Genomic DNA, 24,931 nt, shown 5'->3' with positions numbered 1-24,931 from the left:
GGGAGGGAAGTGGCCGACGGGAGAAGGACCGTTGTGTTTATATGAGACAGGAGAGTTAACAACGTTTATGGAAATCATGCTGACGTGCTGGCTTGGGTCCTGGGCTGGGTGAGTGGGTCTGGGGCCTCATGCTCCCGGGGAGAGCTGGCATCAGAAACCCCAGAGAAAGGCTGGGGTCTTTGTCACAGGTACAGGGATGGGCCAGTGCGTTCTTGTGCGAGCTTTTGTGTGTGGGTTTGTTTTCTCGGTGGGAGGACAACATAAGGAGACGTGGATACAAAAGGCGTTTGAAAATGCACCGAACTACCTCACCAGTTTTTCTGCCCATCTCTCAGTGTTCACCATCATTGCTTCCAAGCTGGCCTCTGAGCTCTTTCAAATCAAGGTTTCCATTTTGCGGCACGTGTTCCTCTTTCTTTAAACACAGAATAACCGCGCTTTCGAGTGGGATCTTCCTGATGGTGGCGTGTTTCCCAGGGCCTGGCCAGTGATGAGATTTTCATCGGTATGAAACCTACACCATGGGAATTCTTTTTTTTTTTTTTTAGAATGTCATGTCTTTTTTGGGAGCCTCTGGATTAAAAGTAAATGCAATTCAGTCATTTGAGGTGCAAGAAATTCATCTTATATTTCAGATGGTTCTATTTATTGGGCAGATTAGACTCAACATTTAAGGCTCTTAAGAGCAGGGGCTGTAGAGTCTCAACATGTGTGGGGAAGGGGAGAGAGAGGTAGTGTGAGTGCCAAGTATGATATTTTATATTTATCATGCAAATTCCAGAAATTAGTGCTTGATGGAATGTTCAGGAAAACAAAATCGTAAAGGGTTATCTGCCCTCCCCTAACCAGAGAAGCCAGACTCTCTCCCATGATGGGTTTACTTTTTCCTTGGGTTGTTTATCTAAAGGGAGTACTGCTTTTCAAAGCTAGTATAGTACTGGTTTGGATATCCACCGCTGTTAGCTGACACGTCTTATGTAGTAGAACAAAGCCCATGGTGTGTCTGATTGACGTGCTTGAAGGGGGGGGACCCTGTGTGCCTCCACTGCCTCCTGACTCTGCAGCGTGCCTGCCCTAAGCAAGAGGGTTCACAACTGCTGTTTCCTGATGTCACACAAAGCTGTGGGTTAGGAGAAGAGAAAAAGTGACTCTGTTCTCTCTCTGGTATGTGTGTGTTTGATGATCAATTTCAAAAAAACAAAAGAAAAGAAGGGACCAGCTCTAGAAACGAAGGTTCAGCACACGCGAGAATGCTTCCTGTTACTTAGATGGGACCAAAGCCCTGTGGGATACGCTGTTGTGCAGCAGCTCTGTGACGATTCCGGAGCCTGCTGGCCCCTGAGCCTCCTCCAGTGAGGGTCTCCTGACGGTCCCTTCTGGCCAGCTGCCCGATGGCACAGGTGCGGGGCGGGGGGACCCAGCTGGGGCAGCACCCAGTGGGATGCATACTCCAGCTCTGCAGCCACGGGCTTGATGACTAAGTCGAGCCATGCTCGGTAGCGTTGTATGCCAGAGAGAGATATTTTTGGAAAGGGAGGGATTCACATGACTCCTCCAAGCAGCTTGTGCTGCCTACGTTTGGCTCGATGGGGGTGCATGTGTATCCACAGAAGGGGCCGTAGGTTTTTCCCGCTACCCCAGGGTAACGGCCCGCAGAACAAACGATGCCACTCACTGTTTGGGAAAGGACACCGTAAGCCCGGTGATAATTAGTTTCCTCGGACCAGAAGGCTTCAGAAGCCTTCTCCCCTCAGTTTTGCACCCACGTGTGTATCGCGCATGACGTTGGCTCCACTACTGGGCTCAAGTCTTGAGGCACCAAGAGAAGAGGCAAATATACAGGATTTGAGTTGAATATGCAGGATTAGCATTTTGCATTCATGGGACCCTGAATCTGGACCAGAGCAAAGAGTGGGCTGACCCTCCTCTTCCTCTCTTCTGTAGAGTGTTTTTTTTTGGTTTTTTTTTTTTTTTGCATTTTTTTAAGATGCTCTCTTCCTGTTTCCACATCTTTATTTTTCATAAGATAAGAGGAGCGTGGCTCTGGTCCTGTTTCTTTGAAGAACCTGCAGCATGTGAAGAATCCAGAAGCCTTTGGTGCCTCATGGGTGTGGCCTAGAGACCTGAACATCACAGCGAACACAGTCAAACTCTACTCCTGCTTTTTGGGCTTAGATACGGTTTCGTGTTGCCTAGTGGGACCATCAAACTTCCTGCTCACTTATCTGCCAAGAATCTTTAAAGTTAGAAGAATCTAACGTCTGACAAAGCACTGAACATTCTCTGTGTGTTTGGGTCGAATACCTGATCTTCCTCCCCAGGGAATCCGTAGAGGGGTCTCCGTGCTTTTTAAGCTGTCCAGTTTTTAAAAAACAGCAGGCTATTGGTCATCCCGTGAATCTTACACTGTGGTTTGTTCGCATGTTAGCTTGGTTTCAGTTTGGATTTTCACGTTGTACTCCTGGATTTTATCCTGAAAACTCCTTTCTGCAAAGCGGTACTGAATGCTGATTCCGTCCTACACGTGGTCCAGGTTGGAATGTACCTGATCAAGGGCCTCAGCGGGGCTCTTCCTGCCTCATTCTTACTTTATGCCATTGCTAACCTGGGGTTCTGGGGATGGATGGAAAAGAGAGATTACAAATTAAGCATATGTTGGGGGTCACTGCCATTACTTCAATGTTCTCATTTTTCCAGTGAGGCTCTGCAAAGGGGACCTCGCACATGTATCCAAAGAGAGAGCTGAGTTGCAAATTCTCGTCTCCAAACAGAAAGACTGTAATCCCCCGAGTGTGTGGGAAGAAGCAGTGAGAGAAAGCCATATGATACTTGTTTGAGGCGTTAAACATTTTTGGTAACATTTAAGTAAATTGGAAACTAGTTCTTTGATAAAATATAACTTTTTTTTTTTTCTTTTTTTGGCACCACGGGTAGATTCTACAAGGCCTGGAAACACTTATAAGAAATCGCAATGGCAGGATATCCGTGTGGGCTTAACTCAGACCTATTTATTGTAGGCTGATCAGGTAAAGAATAATGGCATAATGGGCCTTCTTGTTGCTGAACTGTCTTAGGGACCTTTGGGAAGCCCAGCCTTGCTTTTGACCTAGTGATTAGCCTGAATTCAACAGACTCATCATATTGCTAATTTCATCTCCATTGAAAGAGAAAACAGACAGGGAAGTCATTAATTATAGCTACATGTTAGTGATAAAATGAATTGGCCTCAACAGTTAGGTTCTGTTCACGTGAACTAATTTCCCCATGCTGGAAATCCGGTTACATTTTACATATGTATTTTCCAAAGGAGGTGGTTTTCTGGGAAAATGTTGAAAATAAAGGTCAGGTCTGTCTTGTGTCTGCTGGTAACAGCCTTTTAGGACTGCTTTTCTTCTGAGCAGTGCCCCCATCCTCTCGTCACTGTGTGAGCTTGCCACCTGCAAGGCTCTGTGCTGGGTTCCAGAGTTAGAGAAATAAGCAAAGAGCGCCAGGGGTCAAGTGTATCTTAAAGACATATGTAAACTGATCATGATGATACAAGTCACTGTGTCAGTTAAGGTTGCTTTCAGCTCTGGCCAACCAAAGTTCCAGTTTGTAGTGGCTTACATTGATGGGGGTACAGTTTTCCTCTGGCTATAAGGTCTGGCTGTGAGCAGTTGCTGGAGTTGGTCTAACTGCTCAGCCTGGATGGTCCTTTCATCCCAGGGGGCTTTCACACTCCTGCCGTGCCCCGAGAGTCCCAGGATGGGCACTCAGCTCCAGATAATGCTGTCTGAAACAAAGGCAGGAAGAAACAAAGCTTTCCTTGGACCAGCTTCCCTCTAGTGGATTCCCACTCATAGCTCCTTAGCCGGGTCTCTGTAAGACAGTCAGCTCCCAGCTTCTGGGGCAGCAAGGAAGGGAAGCATGCAGCTTCTGGGTCTGGGGGTGTCACCTGCTATGGAAGCCCATCCAGAGACCTATGGCTGAGGGGCAAGAGATGGCAGTGGGGGGGGATGGGCAGAGTAGGAAGAAAGCGAGCAGGAACTCTTTGTACAGGGTCATGATAAAGGCTTCATCTAAGCCTCACGGGGGTGATAGAGAAGAAAGAATAAATTGGGGAAATTCTTCCAAAGTCAGTGGCTCTTGGTGTTCGCTCGAATGTTAGGGGGGAGACCCAAAGAGTTGGAGGTTTCTCCTAGGCAGCTGGTGGGTGGACAGTGGAGCTGTTCTCTAACCTAGAGAATGCAGGTGCGGCAGCTGCCCCGTCTGTCTGGGTGCTGGGTTAGAGGTAGCTGTGGTCCGTCCAGGGGGGCGGGAATGGAGGGCTGGGTTTGATGAGAGAGGTGGGGGCTTGGAGTACGCATGGATCGGGGACTTCGGGTTTGGGGGCGGGGGGGTGCATGTAAGTATTATTTGAAATTTAACGGCTTGTTGGGAGTTCTGGGGTTGGAGAACGGCCCCCTCGCTGCATGCTGACTGGAAATCATGTCTCTATGAATTCAGTTCTACTTTTCCTTCTATGGTGCACCGTTTTCTCTGATGAGTTCCTATTTTTAGCGCTTTTCCAAGAGTGAGTTCCCTTGAACCACTGCCCTTCCTCCCTTGCTAGGCTTCGTTTTCCTGGTCCACAGTCCCCAGAGAGCTATGCTGCATTTCACATTTCTTTCCAATTAAACTCACCATCTCAGGGGGTTTTATGATGCTCCCCAAGCAGAAAGCCTCCTGATTCACACGGCCAACAAATTCGTAGTAAGGGCACCCTACCGGCAAGGCAGCTCTTCTAGGCGCGTAAGCATATAGCAGTGAACGAGATGAACAAGGGCCCTTTCTCCATTTTGGCCGGGGAAGCAGTCAGCACAAAACTGAGTAAGATGATGTTCGGAAACTGCAGTAGGGTGGTGGGCATCCGTGACTGCCAGGGGCTGGAGCTGCTTCGGAGAGAGCGACCTGGGAGTCTGCTCTTGAGGTAGTGATACTGGGTCTGAGACCAGAATGAGGAGGAGGTACCAGTCCTGGAAGTCTGGGGTGGAACAGCACGTGCAAAAAGGCCCTGGGGTTGGAGGTTGGACTTTCTGAAGAGTGCACACAAGGCTGGTGTCTCTACAGGGCAGTATGTGAGGGAGATAGTAGGGGGAAAATTTGGTCACAGAATTTAGTCAAGAGCCAAATCCTATAGAGCCTTAGAAAACATAGCAAGGAATTTAAGTTCACATTCTCTTTCTAGCACTTGCAATGAAAAGTTGTTGGAGCAATTTGATCTAATTTGATCTAATAATTTTCATTGTTAAAAAATACAGTGTTGGGGCACCTGGGTGGCACAGTGGATTAAAGCCTCTGCCTTTGGCTCAGGTCATGATCTCAGGGTCCTGGGATCGAACCCCGCATCAGGCTCTCTGCTCAGCAGGAAGCTTGTTTCCCTTCCTCTCTCTCTGCCTGCTTCTCGGCCTACTTGTGATCTCTGTCTCTCTGTCAAATAAATAAATAAAAACTAAAAATAAATAAATAAATGTTTAAAAAAAAATACAGTGTTGTAGTGGATTGGTGGCAGCCCCCCAAGTTTGTGGCGATGTCCTAACTCCTGAACCTTATTTGGAAAAGGGTCCCTGCAGATATAATGAAGAATCTTTTTTTTTCCTTCAGATTTTTGTTTATTTATTTGTCAAAGAGAGGGAGCACAAGTGGGGGAGCGGCAGGTAGAGGGAGCAGCAGACTCCCGGCTGAGCAGGGAGCCCGAAGGCTTCACTGACTGAGCCACCCAGGCAGCCCTCATTAAGATCTTGAGAGGAGATCTTCCAAATTATCCAGATGGGCCCGAGATGCGATGACGAGTGTCCTTGAATGAGACAGAAGCGGAGAAGGTGCAGAGGGGAGGTCAAGTGTAGCTGGGGACAGAGAGCAGAGTGATGCCATCATGAGCCAAGGAAGCCACCTTCCTTGAAGCCTGGAGCCACCAGACGCTGGAAGAGGCAAGAAAGGACCCTCCCCTAGAGCCTTTGAAAGGAGTGCAGCCTGCTGACACCTTGATTCCAGACTTCTGGCCCCCAGACCCGTGGCACACACTTGTCTGTTTTAAGCCATCACACGGGCGGTGGTTGGTTAGGACAGCCACAGAAAACCAGCACAGGTGTCTCCCAGACTCGGCGTAGGGCAGAGGGGGCAGGAGGAGTGCGTTCCTTCCAGTCACGCGGGGAGAAATCACGTGGCTTGGGTTAACAGGCATGGGATGGTTAAAACAAAAGTGCTCTGATGTAGAGCATATTTTAGAAGTAAAACCAATAGGATTTGTTGATAGACTTGATGCTAGGGACAAGGGAAAGAGGAATTTTTAAAAATCTAGCTGGTATTGGCCTGAAGAACTAAATAGAGAGTACTGAAATGAGAAAAACTAGAGGAGGGGCCGGTCTGGGCTGCGGTTTTCACAGCAAGGGGCAATGGTGGGGGCAGGCAGTCCTTTGCGTGACGCAATCAAGGAATCTTTCTTGGACCTAACAATTTTGAGGTGCCTGTATCACATCCCAGTTGGGATTTTGAATCGGGTGTTCGGCATGAATTTGGAGCTTGGAAAAAGGGGAAGGCAAGTACATTTGGGAGTCATTAGGGTAGATCAGTGGTTCTCAGCCCTAACTGTGACTCTTGGGGAGCCTTGGGGGGGGAAGACAGCAGCCTGGCAGGTGCACCCCAAGAATTGTGTCCCACACATGACAGCCGATAGCCGACTTGCTTTAAACCCCTGGAAACGATGTGAGGAAACCCCCGGCTCTCTCTGCTCAGCCCCTTGCCCATGGCCCAGGAGTGTGCGCCCTCATCGAGCAGCTGGAGATTTCAACTCCTCTGGCTGAGGAGATGACGGGACTGTTAGAGGTTTAGAAGGCGTTAAATTTGGAAATCACGTTTGGCTGTACCAGAGTGTAAGTGCTATACCTCTGGGTTCTGCTTCATCTTGTTATACTTTTATTTAGTTTTATTTTTTTTAAGGTTTTACTTACTTATTTGAGAGAGAGAGTGAGCAAGGGAGAGAGAGCACAGCAGGGTGAACTGCAAAGGGGGAGGGAGAAGTAGACTCCCCGCTGAGCAGGGAACCCCGTGCAGGACTCGATCCCAGGACCCTGACCCAAAGGCAGACGCTTCACTGACTGAGCCACCCAGGCACCCTTGTTAGTACTGACTGTAAAAGCAGGATTTTAAGGAATAAAGAAAGTTTAGGACTTCCTCAGAGGTTGTCTAGATGAAAAGCTATTAATGTCCACATTTCAAAGTCTCGACGCTTTTACTTTTTATTATAGTTATTACGAAACCTGTAAAATTAGAGAATTGTGTAATGAGGACTCCCTCTACCCACAGGCCAGCTGTCCGCATTCAATTCTGCCGTCCTGTTTCATCTGTCCCACATGCCTCCCCCACCTTTTTATTTTTTCCTAGCGTATTAGTCCATTTTTTCAAGGCGGTGCTGGGGTGACATGGCCCCCAAGTCTTGGTGGCTTCCAGTAACAAAGTTCCCTGTCCTTGGTGGGTGCAGGTGGCCCTGCCCCCTACCTTTACTCTAGGGCCAAGGCAGAAAGGTGGGCTTCCACCTGCACAAGTCTGCAGAGAAAAGAGCTATTTTGAGTCACTCTCCGGGCATTTGACAGGAATTCAACCCTGCTCATGCCAAGTCTGGACATTTAAATAAGGACCTGAGCTTAGGATTCCTGCCCCGGGTTTCCACTTTGCTTTTCCTGGGGCACCTTTGAAAGTAACCACTTAGAGGGGAGCCTGGGTGGCTCGGGTGGTTAAGTGGCTGACTCTTGGTTTCAGCTCAGGTCCTGATGTCGGGGTTGTGAGATCGAGCCCCATGTCAGGCTGGGCGTGGAGCCTGCTTGACATTCTCTCTCCCTTTCCCTTTGTCCCTCACTCCCCCGCTCATGCGCATGCGCTCGCGTGCTCTCTCTCTCTCTCTCTCTCTCTCTCTCTCGCTCCCTCTCTAAAATAAACAAACTGACCGACTGACTGACCAACCAACCACTTAGAGTCTGACCCCATAAAAAAAATGAAAAGTTAGGGACCTCTGCTTGCTACCTTGCTTTATGTCCCTCTCTCCCTCACGACCTGGGATGAAGAACTGCCCTACCCCTGGCTTAGTCCCCCTGCCCGTTTCCGGCATCTGTAGGCAATAAATCTTGTGACTTCACGTCCTTTTGTGTGAGTGTATTGAAACTGTGCCTTCCACCAAAACGACCCTGTGGTGTTTGCTTCCCCAGGGAGGAGCTCAGATGCTGAGGGAGCGCCCTTCCAGCCCCGAAGGGGCGGCTTGTGGCCCCTCAGTCTATAAATCATGATCTGTATATATTCTGAATCTAAGACACCAGCTGCCGGCCTCCCAGCACAAAGACCCCACTCACGGTTGTTTCTGAAGGGGAGCCTGCCCGGATTGGGCCATAACCCAGAGCCCCAAGCAGCAAGATTCCGTAGAGGGAAAGGTCTGTCAGTTGTCAGACACTCAGAAGGAATAAAGTGTTGTGTTTCAACACCTGGAGAATGTGGTTAATGCTCTTATCGATGAATCCTCCCTCTAGGGGCTGAAGTTTCTAATCAGGAATGGTGGAAGGAAATTGAGTTCATTATTTGAAAGACTAACTAGGGGGTGCACCTGGGTGGCTCAGTGGGTTAAGCCTCTGCCTTTGGCTCGGGTCATGATCCCAGCGTCCTGGGCTCGAGCCCCGCATCAGGCTCTCTGCTCAGTGGAGAGCCTGCTTCCTCTTCTCTCTCTCTGCCTGCCTCTCTGCCTACTTGTGATCTGTCTGTCAAATAAATAAATAAAATGTTTAAAAAAAAAAAAAAAAAAGACTGACTAGTAATCTCCTCTCCTCAGTCTGTCTCAGCAAGTACCGAACAATTAGACTAGAGAGGTCATTCATTCGCCTAAGGAGTCCTAGGGGTGTTTTGCATGGGTAAGAGTGGGGAGGTCAAGTTATGTAGGCCAACTAGAGATGTCCAGATGTCGTTTGTCTGCTCTCGCTTGGAGCCAGTAGAAGATCTTTGTGCGCCCAGCAAATGGGTATCCCTCACAATGGTGTTTAAGGCCTAGGACTTAGTCTTGTTCTGTGCTCTGCCACTTAAGGAAGGACCTGAGTATTTCATCACCTGATTTTTCAGCTGCCAGAAGGGAGTTGACTGCAGCTTCCAAGAACAGTGTTGCATCTGACTCTGGCAAACCTTTCAACGAAAGACTTGCTCAAGATCTAAAGGAGAAAGGGTTGGAATTGCCCCGAGTTTATAACCTGTTGTATCACTATTCTGTGCCTCTTTCTGGTGTAATGTGCCACACCCAGTAGAGGAATTTTGTGGGAGGGGACCTGCAGTTTTCCCTGCCTTTGGTCATTGGAATCTGCTGGTGTCTCCCCATGAAAATGGGACTGTGGTGAACAGCCACCATATTGGATCAGTTTACATTGGAGGGAATGAGACCCTGAAAGGGAGTCTAGATCTTCCTCTGGGGTCATTAGTAGACCTCCCCCCGCCAGTTGCGGAGTGGCCACAAAGTTCCTATATCTGATTGTTCCCTAAGTGCTGTTGTTAGGTCTCTCGTCACTCTCAGGAACTGCTTCAACCGTCGGTGTGGAAGAAGTGGTCTTGAAGGATGTGAGGAGAATTAACATGTGTGCAGAGACAGAGGTGAGAGTGCAGACAGTTTTTAACCAGCGTGCCTAGAAAGAGTGTGACCCGCCGGAAAGAACAGACTTACTGTGGAGATGATTCCATTAGCGATGTCTTTTGGCTTCAAAAGAGGAGTTTGCCTTCCCCGCACTTCGGACATACCAGCGTCTGTGCTAATTGCTTCACGTGGGTTATTTTATGTAAACCTCGTTGACCCCTCCATGAGGGTAGGAAGTATGACTCATACATGACAGATGAGGAAAATATAGACACAAAGTTTCCCGGGGCCTCACAGTGAGTAGGGAGCAAAGCCAGGGCTCAGTCTAGGAAATCGGATTCCTCCTGTTCCCGAAGCTCTGCTGAGTTTACACGTGTGGCCTTTGTTTGCACCTTCCTCCCCGTGTTCTCAAGAGTTCGAGCCTCAGAGTCTTTACGTTCTGATGGAAAAGGAAAAAAAAAAATTGGCTTTATTTCAGGAACCTCTCCCTCTAAAAAATGTGGAGATTTTCCCATCAAGCCAGGCGGACACCTGAGTTTTCCTCCCAGAGCCCCTAGAACCCTTGGAACATCACTGTTTTGAGACCCTATAAAGAGAAGCATGGAAACGTGGTTGGATTCAGCAGATGCCTAGGTGTCCCCCACCGCTTTTCACCAGGTGGCAGTTGGGGACCACTGGGGCTTCTACTAATCTGAAGTCAAGCTTTGGGCCAGGCAAGATCTCCATTGATGATACGCAGGGGTTGGAGGTGGAAATTCAGCCTCAAGTAAATGGTGTGTCTTCTTGTCATCCAGCATTTTCTCTATTACCTTTTGAGCCTGTCTTCCACAGGGCAAGGTGCCCAACTGTTCCCAGGGCAAAAGAAATTGAAATCCTGAGCTTTCTGCCCAGCATCCGTGCTTGGGGAGAAATGCCGACAGCATGAAGCTTAAAAGCCTGTTCTGAAAGTGCATCACTGGGAGGCCTTTCCAGTAGGATCTCTTTTAAACCCCATGGTCGTCGTGGCTGTGGGATGATTATGTCAAACCTGAAGACAAACCTGAGCAAAGTGGCAGGTGGAAGAAAAACCACTTCAGTTAATAGATCGGGAAGCCTTGTCTGAAATATTGGGGCTCTAGGAAAAACTCGACTCATTGTTCTGTTGCTTTCTTCAGCTTCTCTTGGTTGTCCTGCTGCCAGAATTCCTAAGAAAGGGCCAGGATTGGGTGGGAGGGGAAATAAAATTAAATAACGAAAAACACAGACTAGAATCTAACAGGTGCTTCTTCGGCTGTGCCATTTTCCACAGCAATCAGACTTTGAGTCTGTTCACTGTCTCTGCAGGTGTCCCAGCTGTGAAACAGTGGGTCCTTGTGTGACAGGCAGGTGGGAGTGTGTACCCAAGCCCGTGTGCCGACCCCTCCGCAGGGGGCGCAGAGGGACTGCTGTCCGGGGTGTGCGTGCCCAGTAGCAGCTGGTATGGGAACGCTGGGCCCGTCCACGGCGTTGTCTCCTCTGCAGCAGGTGCTCGTGTCTGCGGGAGGTGACGGGGCCTGCGGTCACTGCGAGGATGGATAAGCCCCCTGACTTCTGTAATCGGGACCAGAAGATCAGAAATGATTTCACTTAGATGAAATTTCGAAAGTGGAAAGAAATCTTGGGAGTAACCTCAAGGCAAAGGCAACCGTGAATCAGAAAACAGGAGTGTCAGGTCCAGCAGGGATCAGGACAAGTCAGTGTTCTGTCCCTGTAGCCTGGCTCTGGCCTGGAGCCACTGGGTCACCAGGGCTGGGGAGTTTCTGGAGGTCCCAGCGTAAGGTAGCCGAGCGCTGCCGTCATTGTCCTAGGTCTCATCTTCTTAGAAGGTTCCTTTCCTTGGAAACATCCAGGGATTTCTCCAGTTTTTATTCCCCAGGTAATTGGGGAATTGGCCGCCACCCCCTTTCTGTTTTCCCTTGTTCCTCCTCGCCACAGCCACTGGGCCCCGACTAAAAAGATCGGTAAACACAGGGTTCAACTCTGCCTCCCTTGTCTGCTTGAACTTCGCTAAACTAATTACAGTCCTTTCCTGTAAAAGAGGGACTTGCCTGCCGATCTCTGAGGGTTGCCCCTGCCCACCGCCTGGGGCCTCACCCACCAGCCGCCCTCCTTTTCTCTCTGGAACACTCTGCTCAGGTTTTCAGGCGAAGCCAGAGCTAACAAGTAACGAACACCGGGAGACCGTAAAGGTTCTAGGAGTTCAGAGTATCGAAGGGGTAGTTATTCACGGGCCATGTGTTGCGCCCCTCCTGGAATGCTGTCTGGCACATCTCCCTGCGCCTGTACCCAGTTCACTGGACTCTCCCTGGGGTGCTTATTACAACAGGCCCTGGAGGCTCCCTGTTGCTTCTGCGCATGCCTGTCCAGAACCAGCCTCCTGCTTTATTCTGTCTTTTTATTTTGATGCTTTGACCTCTTGAAGCCTTGCTGCTCCTGAAGGAACCCCCCTTCCCAGGGTCAGCCAGTCCTAGAGAAATCAGGGCTTACCTGTGAGCCCAACTTCCAGATACAACCCGACCAACCCAGAGCGCACACCCCAAGCTCCTCCTTTCTCGGCCTCTCACCCTCCGAGCTATCGTCCCACTGTCCTGGTGACCCCAAGGCCAGATGCTGGACAATGAGGGACAACATCTGTGCCCCAATGCTGAAACTTCTCACACCAGCCGGCATACCCTGCCTTGCCTGTTCCTTCCCGTAGAAACCACAAGAAATGCCACTGCTTGGAATTCTGGGAAAGCTGTACTAAAAATGTGACATAATTTGGTTATAGCCTCTTATTGGGTAGTTGGTCATGAGCTCCCTTTTCCTGCCTCTAGGAACCTAACGAAGACCGTAAGTCACAGTGCTCAACAGATGGTATAGTTGGACAAGCTGGTGGGGGCAGGTGGGGATGATTACCTGCTTTTTTCCATAGGGAACATGTATAATTATGACAATTAGCAAAAAACGCCCTTGGCCGACTATTTCCAGTCTACTCCTGTGACATAGAGTATCTTCCCGCGAATGTTCCAGATTAAAACTGAAAGATGTGGTTAGGCTCACGCGGTAAGACAAGGTGGGTGGGAAGCCGGGCTGTCCTGCTGGTGGCTGGCCTGTTCAGGAATGGCAGAAAGGAGGATGGATAGTTTGAAAATAGTGCACTCCTTTCCCTCCTCATTTCAGTTTTGTGAAGCAGGGCTTCATGGGGGATCTTGGCTTGCAAGAATTACTCAGAGAGGCTAGTGTGAGAGAGGACATTGCGGGGATATATGTCCTTAAAGATGACAGAGAGGGGCGTCTGGGTGGCACAGTCAGTTACGCATCCAGCTCTTGGTTTTGGCTCAGGTCATGATCTCGGGATGGTGAGATCGAGCCCCGTGTTGGGCTCTGCGCTCAATGCAGAATCTGCTTGGGTTTCTCTCTCTCCCTCTCCATCTGCCCCTCTCTCTCATGCTCACTCTCTCTCCCTCTCAAATAAATAATAAATAAATAAATAAATAAATAAATTTTTTAAAATTATGAAAGTAAATTTTAAACGATGGAGAGACAGTATTATTTATTTATTTGGGACATAGAATGAAAAAGTACATGTTTCAGAGTTGCAGGAAATGGATAATGCTTCGGAAAGAAAGCGTCCATAATGGGAGTTCCTCCTAAGTTGGCCAGACTCCCCACCTAAAGTTTAAAATGAGAAAAATGAAATATTTTGGGTTGAGTACTTAAGCACATTCAGCAACAGGTAGAATACAACGAAAAACTGCCTGTTGAGTCAGAATCATTGGAACAAAAGGACTTGTTCATATGTGAAAGATTCTATGTCGACTCTAGAAGGCCAAGAGAAAAAATATGGTGGTGTTCCCAGCACTATTAGCAAAAACCGTACCCACATAAAAGTGGGCCCAGGTGATAGGAGGTGGGTAGGAGAGCCGGCAGGACAGAGGGCCAGTCTGCATACTGTCTGCTTGTGCCAGAAAGTAAGCGTCGTTGTGCAAATACCACCTAGGAGCTGGGTGTGCGGACTCCTGGAGACGGCCTCTGCTGGGAGCTGGTGGTTTCCTCACCTTCCTAAACAACTTCCGTTATAAGCAAAGTGAGAGAACTGGACGTTCCCTGTCCTGTCCATGACCCAGATGGAAGGGATGAACAGAGTTCACCCACGTGCGAGTCTTTGGAGAGTGTTGCAGTAAAACATGGAACTACAAAGGCCTGTTGTGTGTGGGGTGTCTGGAAGGTAACCACGTACTGAAACCTTGGAACAAAAAGTTATTGCAAACAAAAGACACAATGAAAATAGCAAAGTCGGCGTGACCAGAAGACTCTTCATTGCCAGACAGTGCATTTGTGGCCCGCCTGTGTGTTGGATGGCACCATGGTTGGAGAGCCCGGAGAGCCTCACAGTAGAGGAGGACAGGATTTCCTCCCCACTCACAGCTGGGCTCACAGCTCAGTGGGAGAGGGATAAGTAATAAGCGGAAGCCCAGGATTGCAAATTACACTCTGTTTTACAGGAGAGGAAACATTGTAATTTCTTTCAATATCTCTACTAGCCTTAGTCTTCAGAGGTTGAGATTCTGTTGTAGATGGTTTTTAAGCAGGTATCAAGCGAACTGACCCAGAAGTGTATATGTTGTACTAGATCATGCTAAATAATATAAATAAATGACAGTATGTGTTATATGGGCAGGACCACAACCAGAGGCGTAGCAACCGACTGCCCCTCTCTGAGAAACATGTGTGGGAAGAAGTTGCCAGTCGGTGACTTGCTCTAATGACCTGAGTAGGAGCCCACAAAGGTTTTCTGTTTTGGACTTTGTTCAGGAGGACTTAAATACCAGAAAAACCGGAAGGCCCAGGTTCAGCAAAGAACACCAGCTATGTAAGGTTTACTACTCTTTTGCAACATTCTTCGTGGTTTGTAATGGATTTTAATAGAAGGTTTTAAAATAGGAGCTTTACTTTGTGATTCATCTGGGGGTTCAGTTGACTGCACTTGAGTAAATTATTCACCACTTCATTAAAATTCAGTAGCACTGAAGGCTTCTGTCTGATGCACTCAGAGCTGTCCATTGCAAAAGAAATGTGTAGGGGCTAGTTTTCCCAGTCTGGCCCGCCCTGGAAGTATAGGCAATACCAATGGAATGTAAATTTAACACTTTTATTTTCCATTAACCAAAATTATCTGTGTAACCTCAGGAGAAAAAACAGGCTTTCAGTGAGTCATCTACACGTTGGTGATTTTAAATCTCTTAGTGGGAGCATATTACTGGTTTTATGCATTTTGATAATGCATTACTGCGAAGAGGGGGAGTTTGACTTCTTTGCTAGTTTGAATGCTTTTTGTTTCTTTTTGTTGTCTCATTGCTGAGGCTAGGACTTCTAGTACTATGTTGAACAATAGTGGAGAGAGTGGACATCCCTATTGTATTCCTGATCTTAAGGGGAAAGCTCTTAGCCTTTCCCCAATGAGAATGATATTCGCTGTGGGCTTTTTGTAGATGGTTTTTATGATATTGAGGAATGTTCCCTCTATCCCTATACTCTGAAGAGTTTTAATCAGAAACGGATGTTGTATTTTGTCAAATGTTTTCTGCATCAGTTGAGAGGATCATATGGTTCTTGTCTTTTATTGATACTCTCTACCCATTGATTGACTTGTGAATATTGAACCACCCTTGCATCTCAGGCATAAAACCCACTTAGTCGTGGTGAATAATCCTTTTAATGTCCTGTTGGATCCTATTAGCTAGGATCTTGTTGAGTATTTTGGCTCCCATGTTCATTGGGGATATTGGTTGAATGCCCACCATTTGCATTGACATGGATGGAACTGGAGGGGATTATGTTAAGTGATGTACCTCAAGCAGAGAAAGACAATTATCGTATGGTCTCACTCCTTTGTGGAACATAAGCAATAGCACAGAGGACCACAGAGGGAGGGAGGGAAGTCCAAAGGGGGAGAAATCGGAGAGGGAGATGAACCATGAGAAACTGTGGAACCCGAGAAACAATCTGGGGATTTCAGGGAGGAGAAGGTGGGGGGGGTGGCAGGGTGATGGGTATTGAGGAAGGCATGTACTATGATGAGCCCTGGGTGTTATACTTAACTAATGAATCACTGAACACCACATCAAGGACTAATTATGTACTATACAGTGGCTATCTGAACATAATAAAAAAAATAAAAAATTTTTTAAAAAGACATTGCGGCAGGGGACAGGCTTAGAGCCTCGTCATGATTATCTGCATTGCTCAGAGATAAGATTTTCGTCAATGAAGAGTCAGCACTCTAATGGAAAGAGCTTTGTCATTTGAGAGTAGAAATTATATCCTAAAATATTTTAAAACTGGACATTTGTTTACTTTTTTTCCTAGTAGAACTGAAATCATGTCATTTATTGGAACAGATGGCACAGAAGAGGTGGGCCGCCAGGAAATTGGTGTGTTCTACTTTTAGAAAAAAAAAAAAAATGTATATATATAAAACAGTACCAAAAAGCATAACGAAGTTATGGACTTATGGGCTTTTGCCGAATCTGGCTGGTTCAACTCCTCTCCAAAATTCCCGCCCCGGTGGAAGGCCTCCCTGGCTTCCCTGCTTGAGTTCTATGGTCTCCTCATACTTTGACACCAACTTCGCGATCGATTTCCAGTGGCTTCATCACGGTCAAGTGCAATGTCCTTTCCAGAGATCTCTGACCCCGAGAACATCCCTCCTGATGTCTCGCCTCTCCCCTGGCTGCTGCTACATGGCTGCTTTACTTGGGCCTCGTGGTCACGAGCTACATTTCTCCTGCTTCCTTCTGCAGTGGGAACAGCATTGGCCCCGCCGTCCCCATCCTTCCTGTTCTCCCAGTGCTCCTTGCCTTGTCCACTTCTCCGGCAGCCGTGCCCAGAGCCTGGCACGGTACGGCGGGAGCAGCTGGGTGGGCGCGGCTGCTCAAAACAACCGTTCTGAACCCCTTTCAAGAATCTAAGATTCCAGGATCTCATCCCGGAAAGAGGCACATGGGGCTGTGCGCGCTACAGACAATCGCGGAAGGTTTCTGGGACTCTGGAGCACCTTCATCAGCCGAGGGCCTCCCTGGCTGGCAGATAACCCCCGACTGTTGTGTGGACACTGTGCCTGGGAATCCCTGGGGAGGCCTTCCCTGACCACCTGTCCCTGGGCCCTACCCCACCAACTGCCATAAAGCCAAGAAGATGGGGATCCACAGGGGAAGGGTTTTCAGAGTTGTTTATTTTGAAGGAGGCTATGCTGGAGAAATCTGGTTTAGAAATCACGTTTTAATCCTAATCACATATGTGAGGCTTCTTCAGGATCCAGTTTCTCTCTCTCTCTCTCTCTTTCTCTCTCTCTCTCTCTCTCTCTCACACACACACACACACACACACACACACACACACACAGGCATTTTATGCCCTCCTCCTGAACTGACTTGTTCAGGCGTGTTAGGCCTTTTGGGGTGAAGTGCTCGTGAAATTTTAAACATCGTTGTCCGAGCTGCAGCCACCTGGCTTCTCTCTTGCTGGCTCTTGTTGGATGAAGTCTGGGGAATGTCTTAATTTGGGGATGATTCGGACCTGGTGGAAAGTCAGACAGACGTATGTCCGGATCATGGGGGCCTAACGTGTTTTTTAAATGTTTGTTTGGGGGAACTTATGACATCTTGGAGCCTTAGGAAATGACAAGGGGGGGAAGTTACAGTTTCTGAATATGCTGTTAGCCAGATAGCTGAGCGAGTACAAGAAAGGCTCGGTCCCATGGCTTGGTGTGCCTTAACCTTCGTTTTCCTTTGGTGACGTCTGCGGCTTCCTGGCATCTCCTTCAGATGCCCATAATCCAGCCGCCCCTGTTAGAACATTGCATGAGCGGTTTCTTGTGGAAGCAGGTGTAGGCTGGTGTTTGGTACTAACGAGGGTCCCCGGGGGGCGGGGGGGGCGTGAGGGCAAGGGGGCATCAGCCTGGGGGAGGAGGCATGTCCTCTGATGTGTTTGCCTGGCTGGTCTCAAGACAGTGTTTCTGTCTCAGCCTGACAGTGGGTTCAAAACCAGGCTCGGATGGGAGGGGAAGAGCCCGTCCGATTTTGCCAAGGGCAGTGACATCCTTTGTGCAGTGTTCCCGTTGAGACTTTCGAGTATCAGACCCGAGCTCCGACTCTTTGCCTAGGTTTGAAGGGGTCGGGGCGGACAGCAGGCAGGCACGAGTTGACAGAGGGGTACTGTGCCCCCCCTTCCTCCTCACCGCAGTTTACCTCCTCCCCATGCAGGTTATGGCCACACCGTGCCCCTGTCGGACGGAGGAAAGGCCTTCTGCATCATCTACTCGGTCATCGGCATTCCGTTCACCCTCCTGTTCCTGACGGCGGTGGTCCAGCGTGTCACCATCCACGTCACCCGCAGGCCTGTCCTCTACTTCCACGTCCGCTGGGGTTTCTCCAGGCAGGTGGTGGCCATCGTCCACGCCGTCCTCCTCGGCTTTGTCACCGTGTCCTGCTTCTTCTTCATCCCAGCGGCCGTGTTCTCCATCCTAGAGGAAGACTGGAACTTCCTCGAGTCCTTTTATTTTTGTTTCATTTCCCTGAGCACCATCGGCCTAGGGGACTACGTCCCTGGAGAAGGCTACAATCAGAAGTTCAGAGAGCTCTATAAGATTGGGATCACATGTGAGTATCGGGGACCCCGGACCCCACCCCCTTTGGCCTCTCCTTGCTGCTCCATGCCCCACCTCACCTTCCAATGAATAGTGTCATTCATAAAAGCCCTGATTGATAAATTTTCAAGCTCTTTGTGCAAAACTCTTACTGCTGAGTCTTATTTTTTCCAGGCACCTTAGAACTGCTGATTGATTTCCTACTAACGCCTAAGGCTGTAACTGATCAATTTCTTACCAATAAGGTAATAGGCGTTGTAAATTACAGTGTAAAAATGCACCGCCTAGAATATACCAGATTGCCAGCTTTTAATTAAAAAAATTTTCCTGCTTTTATTAAATATTTTAAGTTCCAGAAAACTAGGGCTAGGATGTAGCCTGTTCCTATTAATCATGTTCTTTAGTTTGCCAAGAAAATCTTAAAAGAGTTGCGTATCTCATTTGTCCATCTGGTTCTTTTTCAAAGAAGTTAGAATATATGTGAACAATTTTCAGAATTTTAGATGTGGAAAGTAGGCATTCAAATTCAGATGGCCAGTAGTTTATAATTTTTAAACATTTTTTAAAAATTGGACGTCGATATCGAGAACTTAGAAACCCATTTTCAAGAAACTCTTCATTTTTGCATAATAATACCCACACAATCTTCCTTTCTCCCGTCTCAAGAATTTTTCAAGATTCAGCTCATGTAACGTTTCCGAGGAGATCACAGGAGGGACTCAGGCAGTCAGATGCTGCGTCCTGGCCCTGTCTTGTCGTCATAACCTGACAACATGCTTAATTGAATTATGTATATTTTAACACCTACATTAAACCAGGGGCTCACCCAGGACAGAGACCCCACTCATGAACCCCAGTGCTCTGAACAGTGCCCCGCTAACACACAAGTTCCAGAAATGCTTATCAAATAGTTACAAGCACGAGCTCCAATTTCCTGTAGTTACCATAATTCTTTGTACTGTCCCCCGCATATTTGAGCACTGGCTCTACAGTAAACTAACCAGGCCTCTGTTGTTGACTGTTCCGACTGCCTCCAGTTGGGGGACGTTATAAATAACACTGTAGTAAATATTTGTATATGTTTATATTTTTTCTACTTGGATATCCAAGAAGTGGGATTGCTGGCCCAAAGTGAATATCCCTTTCTTGGGACTCACAGAACATGCCAACTCTGCCCTTTGCAAACGGCATTCCGGGCATACACTCTCAGCATAGCGATCCGAGCACAACGGTTTCGGCCCTCCCGGGTGGTGGGCCAACAGCCTGCGTGCTGTTTTTGTGGTAGATTTAGTAGCTCCTATAAAGGTTAGCTCAACTTTTTCTTCATGTGTTAGATAAACTATTACCTCCTTATTTTAAGGTAGTATTTTTAGGACTTCGAGAAGTTGAATGTTTCTGCGATTGCGTTTGCTAGGGCTGCTTGTCTCTTGTGTTCACTGTCGTCTCATAAATTCTGCCCAACTGTCGAACTCCCTCAATTTTTCGTATAATGCTAAATCCTTGCCGATCATCTTAACACTTGTTACTGTGTGAACCAGCTTGTTTTAGGCGGTCTACGTAGCATATGTGCTGAACAGAGCAAATGAATATTCCAAAAGCGTATTAGATTATGAATAGGATAAAATCCTACTGCTTTTGCCTGAAACCCCCGAGGATATTTTTGTCAGTGTTAAAGGGCTTGACTAAACACTGGATAAAGGAAAAGGAAGGGAATTGTCAACTCGTCCAACAACGTCATTGCTATTTCTTATTTTTAAGATTTATTGATTTATCTTAGCGCACGCACCTTTGCACAAGCCAGGGTGGGAGAGGGAGAGAGAGAATCCCAAGCAGACCCCCACCGAGGAGGGAGCTGATGTGGGGTTCCATCCCAAGACCCTGAGGTCATGACCTGAGTCGAAATCAAGAGTCAGATGCTTAGGGCACCTGGGTGGCTCAGTGGGTTAAAGCCTCTGCCTTCAGCTCAGGTCATGATCCCAGAGTCCTGGGATCAAGCCCTGCATCGGGCTCTCTGCTCGCAGGGAGCCTGCTTCCTCCTCTCTCTCTCTGTCTGCTTCTCTGACTACTTGTGATCTCTGTCAAATAAATAAATAAATAAAATCTTTAAAAAAAAAAAAAAAAAAAAAAAAGAGTCAGATGCTTAAGTGCCCGAGCCACCCAGCATCCCTGTTATTGCTATTACAAAAATACACCATGTTATCATGAAGACTTAATAGCCAGGCTCTCAGGATGCTAGAGCTGTGTCTCTCTGCCTTCTTGAAACAATCGGCCTCCTTGTTCCTATTACGCTGCTCATTCTAGCTGGTTCACTTATTTTCTGAAAATCCTCTGCAAGCATTTTACCACTGGGCCATGAAATTGGGATTTTTGTTATTTTTAGTTTTTATTTTCACTTTCCTGTCCTTGCCATGATGAACTTATTTCCTAGAAACTGATTTTAGATGTGTTGGAACTCACTCAAAGTCACCACTGTCCCATCACTGAATTCAAGGAACACCACATGACCTGAATCCACAGGTTATCTTCTATTTCGGAGTAGGAAGCTGGTGGAGTTAATCAGTGAGTGGTCCACATGCCCCCAAAATGACTGTCCCATCATGGACAGCTTAGTGGGCAGTTGGATCCCGGTCGGGTGCGAATCACCACACAAAGACCGGTTTCATGTCAGCGTCCATTCGCAGAGGGATTCTTATCTAGCTTCAACTATAATTTCTACTGCAATACTTGTTACACCTTAGTGGAAAAACTGATGAAAGTATTAAATCCTTAAGAAGGTGGCAAGCTCTGTTCCGAGCCATCATGACAATCAAAAACCTTTGGGACATGTCACTGGCTTTTTTTTTTTTTTTTTAAGATTTTATGTATTTATTCGAGATAGAGGATGTGAGAGAGTGAGCATGAACTGGGGAGGCAGAGGGAAAGGGAGAAGCAGGTTCCCCGCTGAGCAGGGAGCCCGATGTGGCACTCGATCCCAGGACCCTGGGATCATGACCTGAGCCGAAGGCAGACACCTCACCAACTGAGCCACCCAGGTGCCCCTGACATGTCACTGGCTTTTTGAGAGCCGCTGATCATGAAGCAGAGGTGGAGAGCTCTCTCCCTGCATGTCACCCTTGGGGTGCAGGTGAATACAGGATGGTATTTCTCCTTTCGATGCCACGTCAGCTCCAACCTTTTCTTGTTTTCTGAGAAATTACACCCTGATTCGGAATAATCCCAAGTTTGTAGAACGTTAAGTCATTCTTGGTTTTTCTCTGGGTGGTGCCTCTTGGAGCCACAGACCTCAGAACATTCCTAGCGATTCGGAAAGTGGCGGGGAATTAGTTCAACAGCACACTGTCTCTGTCACCACTGAAGTCATCTGTGACTCGGTCCCACTGAGACGCTGTCTTTCTTCTCACCAGGTTACCTCCTCCTTGGCCTCATTGCCATGTTGGTAGTTCTGGAAACCTTCTGTGAGCTCCACGAGCTGAAAAAATTCAGAAAATTGTTCTATGTGAAGAAAGACAAGGACGAGGATCGGGTCCACATCATAGAGCACGACCAGCTGTCCTTCTCCTCCATCGCCGACCAGGCCACCGGCCCGAAGGAGGATCGGAAGCAGAACGAGCCTTTTGTGGGCCCGCAGTCCTCCGCCCAGCCCGATGGCTCCGCGGGCAACTGAGGGCTTTGCTGCCTTGTCCCGGGAGCACCAGGGCCGGGGCAGGGAGAAAGAGCCTTTGTCTCATTGATTTGTATGAGAATGTAGAGGCCAAGATGATCTTTTAACAAATATCTACTGTTTGAAATATTTACAAAAAACAAAACCAAAACACCACAAAAAAAACAACACAATGGAACAAAGCAAGCTTTTACTCTGGAGGAGTGATATCTGAGGAAACAGGATACGTACCTATAATTCACATGTGACAAAATTACCTAGACTTTACAAATAGGTAAGGATACGTGAAGAAGGGTGCTGCTGTGGGTAGAAGCTGATTTTATACTTTTGATCGGGGACTTTGGGATTTGTGTTTAAATCATTTTAGCTAAAGGCTAAATAGCAACATTTATATTTAAGAGCAAAAAAAAAGAGAAGTATAGAGATGTGTTTTATAAATAAGTTTATGTGTACCTGTTTGCATGTGCCCATCCCAAATCATTATTTTTATAGAATCTAACTTAAACCTACTATTTATAATGATTAGGCAACCGTTAACTGTGTACACACAAGTATAATAAAACTGTTTGTATCTTGTGCATACGGTTTAGCCACTGGGTCCCAGCATCCTTCTTAACCCAAGATTGTAGATATTTTTCCTTTTGATTTCTCTTTGTACTCAAGAATCCAGTCACTGCAATAAAATAAGGGAACAATACACTTGAGAGTGAGTTACTCTAGGATTCTGCTACAAGAAATGTTTCCACCCTTTGTAAGAGTACGATAACCTGTGTCTCACGTGTTCGTAAGCCTTTCTCCGGAGAGGAACCGCTCACGAAGAATACGGTTTGTAAAAGAAGTTACTTTGTTTTGAAAGTGCGCTGTGATTTGTAGTCATCTGGTCTGCACAGCCCAGGACGTGAACCTAGGCACCCGGAACAAACAGATTCTGTCAAATTAATCGGAGAGTTTTTACATTTACGAGCTGAAATCAATAAAAGTCATAGCTGGTCGCAATCCTATGTTTTACTGTATCAAAGAAAGCCTTCCTCTGTGTACACACGATGTTTGTACTCCTTTACAGAAGCCGTTCAGGCAGCATTTAAATGGTGCACACAGGACACTGTTAAGAGTGTTCAAAGACGAAAAAGACCCTGTGAGATCACTGAGCCTTGGGGAGCTCGCTCAGAAATACCTCTGTGACGTGCCACCCTGGGCACACTGTTACCAGCCTGGTGCTGCTGGCTGCTGGCCTGCCTTTATTGTGGGAGAGCCCGTCTGGCCTCCGAGCAACACAGCCTTAAGAAGGAAGTACCTCGGCTCCAGATACCCCGTGCCACCCCAGGCCCCCCGGAATGCCATCAGTAGACCCCCCCTTTCCCAGTGCTGGAGTCCATACGTGTTCTGTTCCTCTGGATCTGGGTGACGCTGCCCTGTAAACACATTTCTGTGTGTGTCCCGCGCTGACCGTCTCCACAGTGGGGACTGCTCTTAGGTGGGGGGTCGGTGATGGGGTAAGGAATGGACTAGAGACTCTTTAGCAGGAGGGACATGCATCAAGGACACGACAGGGTCTGGAAAGTTCGAAATGACCACAGCACAGAGTGTCTCAGGATAAAGATCATAGAAGCCACGGGTTTTACACGGGGAGAGTGTGTCTTTATGTTCCGCGCAGGAACAGAATGGATGTGCACGACTAATCGGAGAGGGGGGCGCAAAACACAGAAGGAGAAAGAGCAGAAAGGGAGGGTTCTGAATCAGGGGTCATCGAGTCCTGCAAGGGCCAAGTTAATTTTCAAAGCGTAATTTTAGGAATCTGCAGAGAAGGCACTAACCCTTAATGCCCTTCCAGTTGCCTTAGTTGTTTCGAATGGGAAGGGGGGACATGCAGAAACGGAAGCAACTTTTGCCTGCCGCGTCCTGGGGGATGCAAAACGTCAGGCTGGGTATCTTCTCTATGCTCTGCTTTTCATCGTTGGCCGTTGGGCAGATGCTGCTCTGTGGTCCTGAGGGGGAGCCCCTGTCAGTCAGAGAACAGAAGCAGAGAAGCAGGACCTGCTGGAGGCAGGAGGAGCCCAGGCAGCAGGGAAACGACCTTGGAGCCTTCTAGCTGAAGGTGAGCAAGGATGAAGCTGGCGGTGGGGGTGAGACTCGCAGGGAGATTTGGAGTCATGCGTCAAGGATAAGCGCAAGGATCCAACTCTTGGGCAAGGGTGTTCTAGATTGAGTTCTTTTTTTAGGATTTTATTTCCCTTTTTAAAGATTTTATTTATTTGACAGAGTGCACAAGTAGGCAGAGAGAAGGGGAAGCAGGCTCCCCACTGAGCAGAGAGCCCGATGCGGGGCTCGATCCCAGGACCCTGAGATCATGCCCTGAGCTGAAGTCAGAGGCTTTAACCCTCTGAGCCATGCAGGCGCCCTTCTAGATTGAGTTCTTAGGAATCCTTACCAAATGCTCTCAGAGAAGCAGCAGAAAGCTTTGTCTTTCAAGGAGAGGACCCCCGCGTGTGACTTTAAAGTCACATGCGCCCAGCAGGCATCTGGATTTGGGAGCAGCAGGTAGACCCAGTGTGAGCAGGGACCAGTGTTGACGGAGGATGAGTTCTCCGTCTCCCAGCGGTCCAAGGCAGTGGAGCGCAAGGGCTGGGAGCAGTCTCCAGAAGAAGCTAAAACAGGAAGTAGAGCAGATGAAGTTGGGCCCAGAGGACTCCGTTTATGAGGCTGGCCTCTGCAGGAATCACCCCCCCCAAGGGGTTTAAAAGGTGATTTGTTCAAAAGCCAAAGAGGGCGATGAGTGGTTGGGAAAAGGGGATGTTTTCTGAACAGATGGTATGGTGTGACTTAAGGCAAAAATGGGAATGACTCGATCATTAAGACGGGGGGTTGCTTCTCTTGCCTGAAAAACAGTCGTGCCCACACTCTACAGCCTTCTGGAAGCCTTTCGGAAGGTGAACAGGGAGATGTTTACAAATCTGGCAAAATACTGAAATATAAAATGCAAAGCTTTTTTAACCCTTTAAAATTACCAGTA

The 24,931-nt window shown here is 47.9% G+C and overlaps 1 protein-coding gene across 1 annotated transcript; it reads left to right on the top strand.

Annotated features, from left to right (window-relative positions):
• Positions 1-462: 462 nt before the first annotated feature.
• On the top strand, positions 463-22,492 carry KCNK1 (potassium two pore domain channel subfamily K member 1; the record flags this gene model as incomplete). The annotated part of the gene is made up of 3 exons (XM_032841135.1): positions 463-505; positions 17,878-18,273; positions 21,665-22,492. Coding segments are annotated over 3 exons (699 nt in total), but the record flags the coding sequence as incomplete, so codon positions are not given.
• Positions 22,493-24,931: the final 2,439 nt, after the last annotated feature.

The sequence above is a fragment of the Lontra canadensis genome, unplaced genomic scaffold, assembly GCF_010015895.1.
Source record: "Lontra canadensis isolate GAN:19392208 unplaced genomic scaffold, GSC_riverotter_1.0 scaffold120, whole genome shotgun sequence".
Taxonomy (NCBI): domain Eukaryota; kingdom Metazoa; phylum Chordata; class Mammalia; order Carnivora; family Mustelidae; genus Lontra; species Lontra canadensis.
This window is presented reverse-complemented; position numbering and strand designations above follow the sequence as displayed.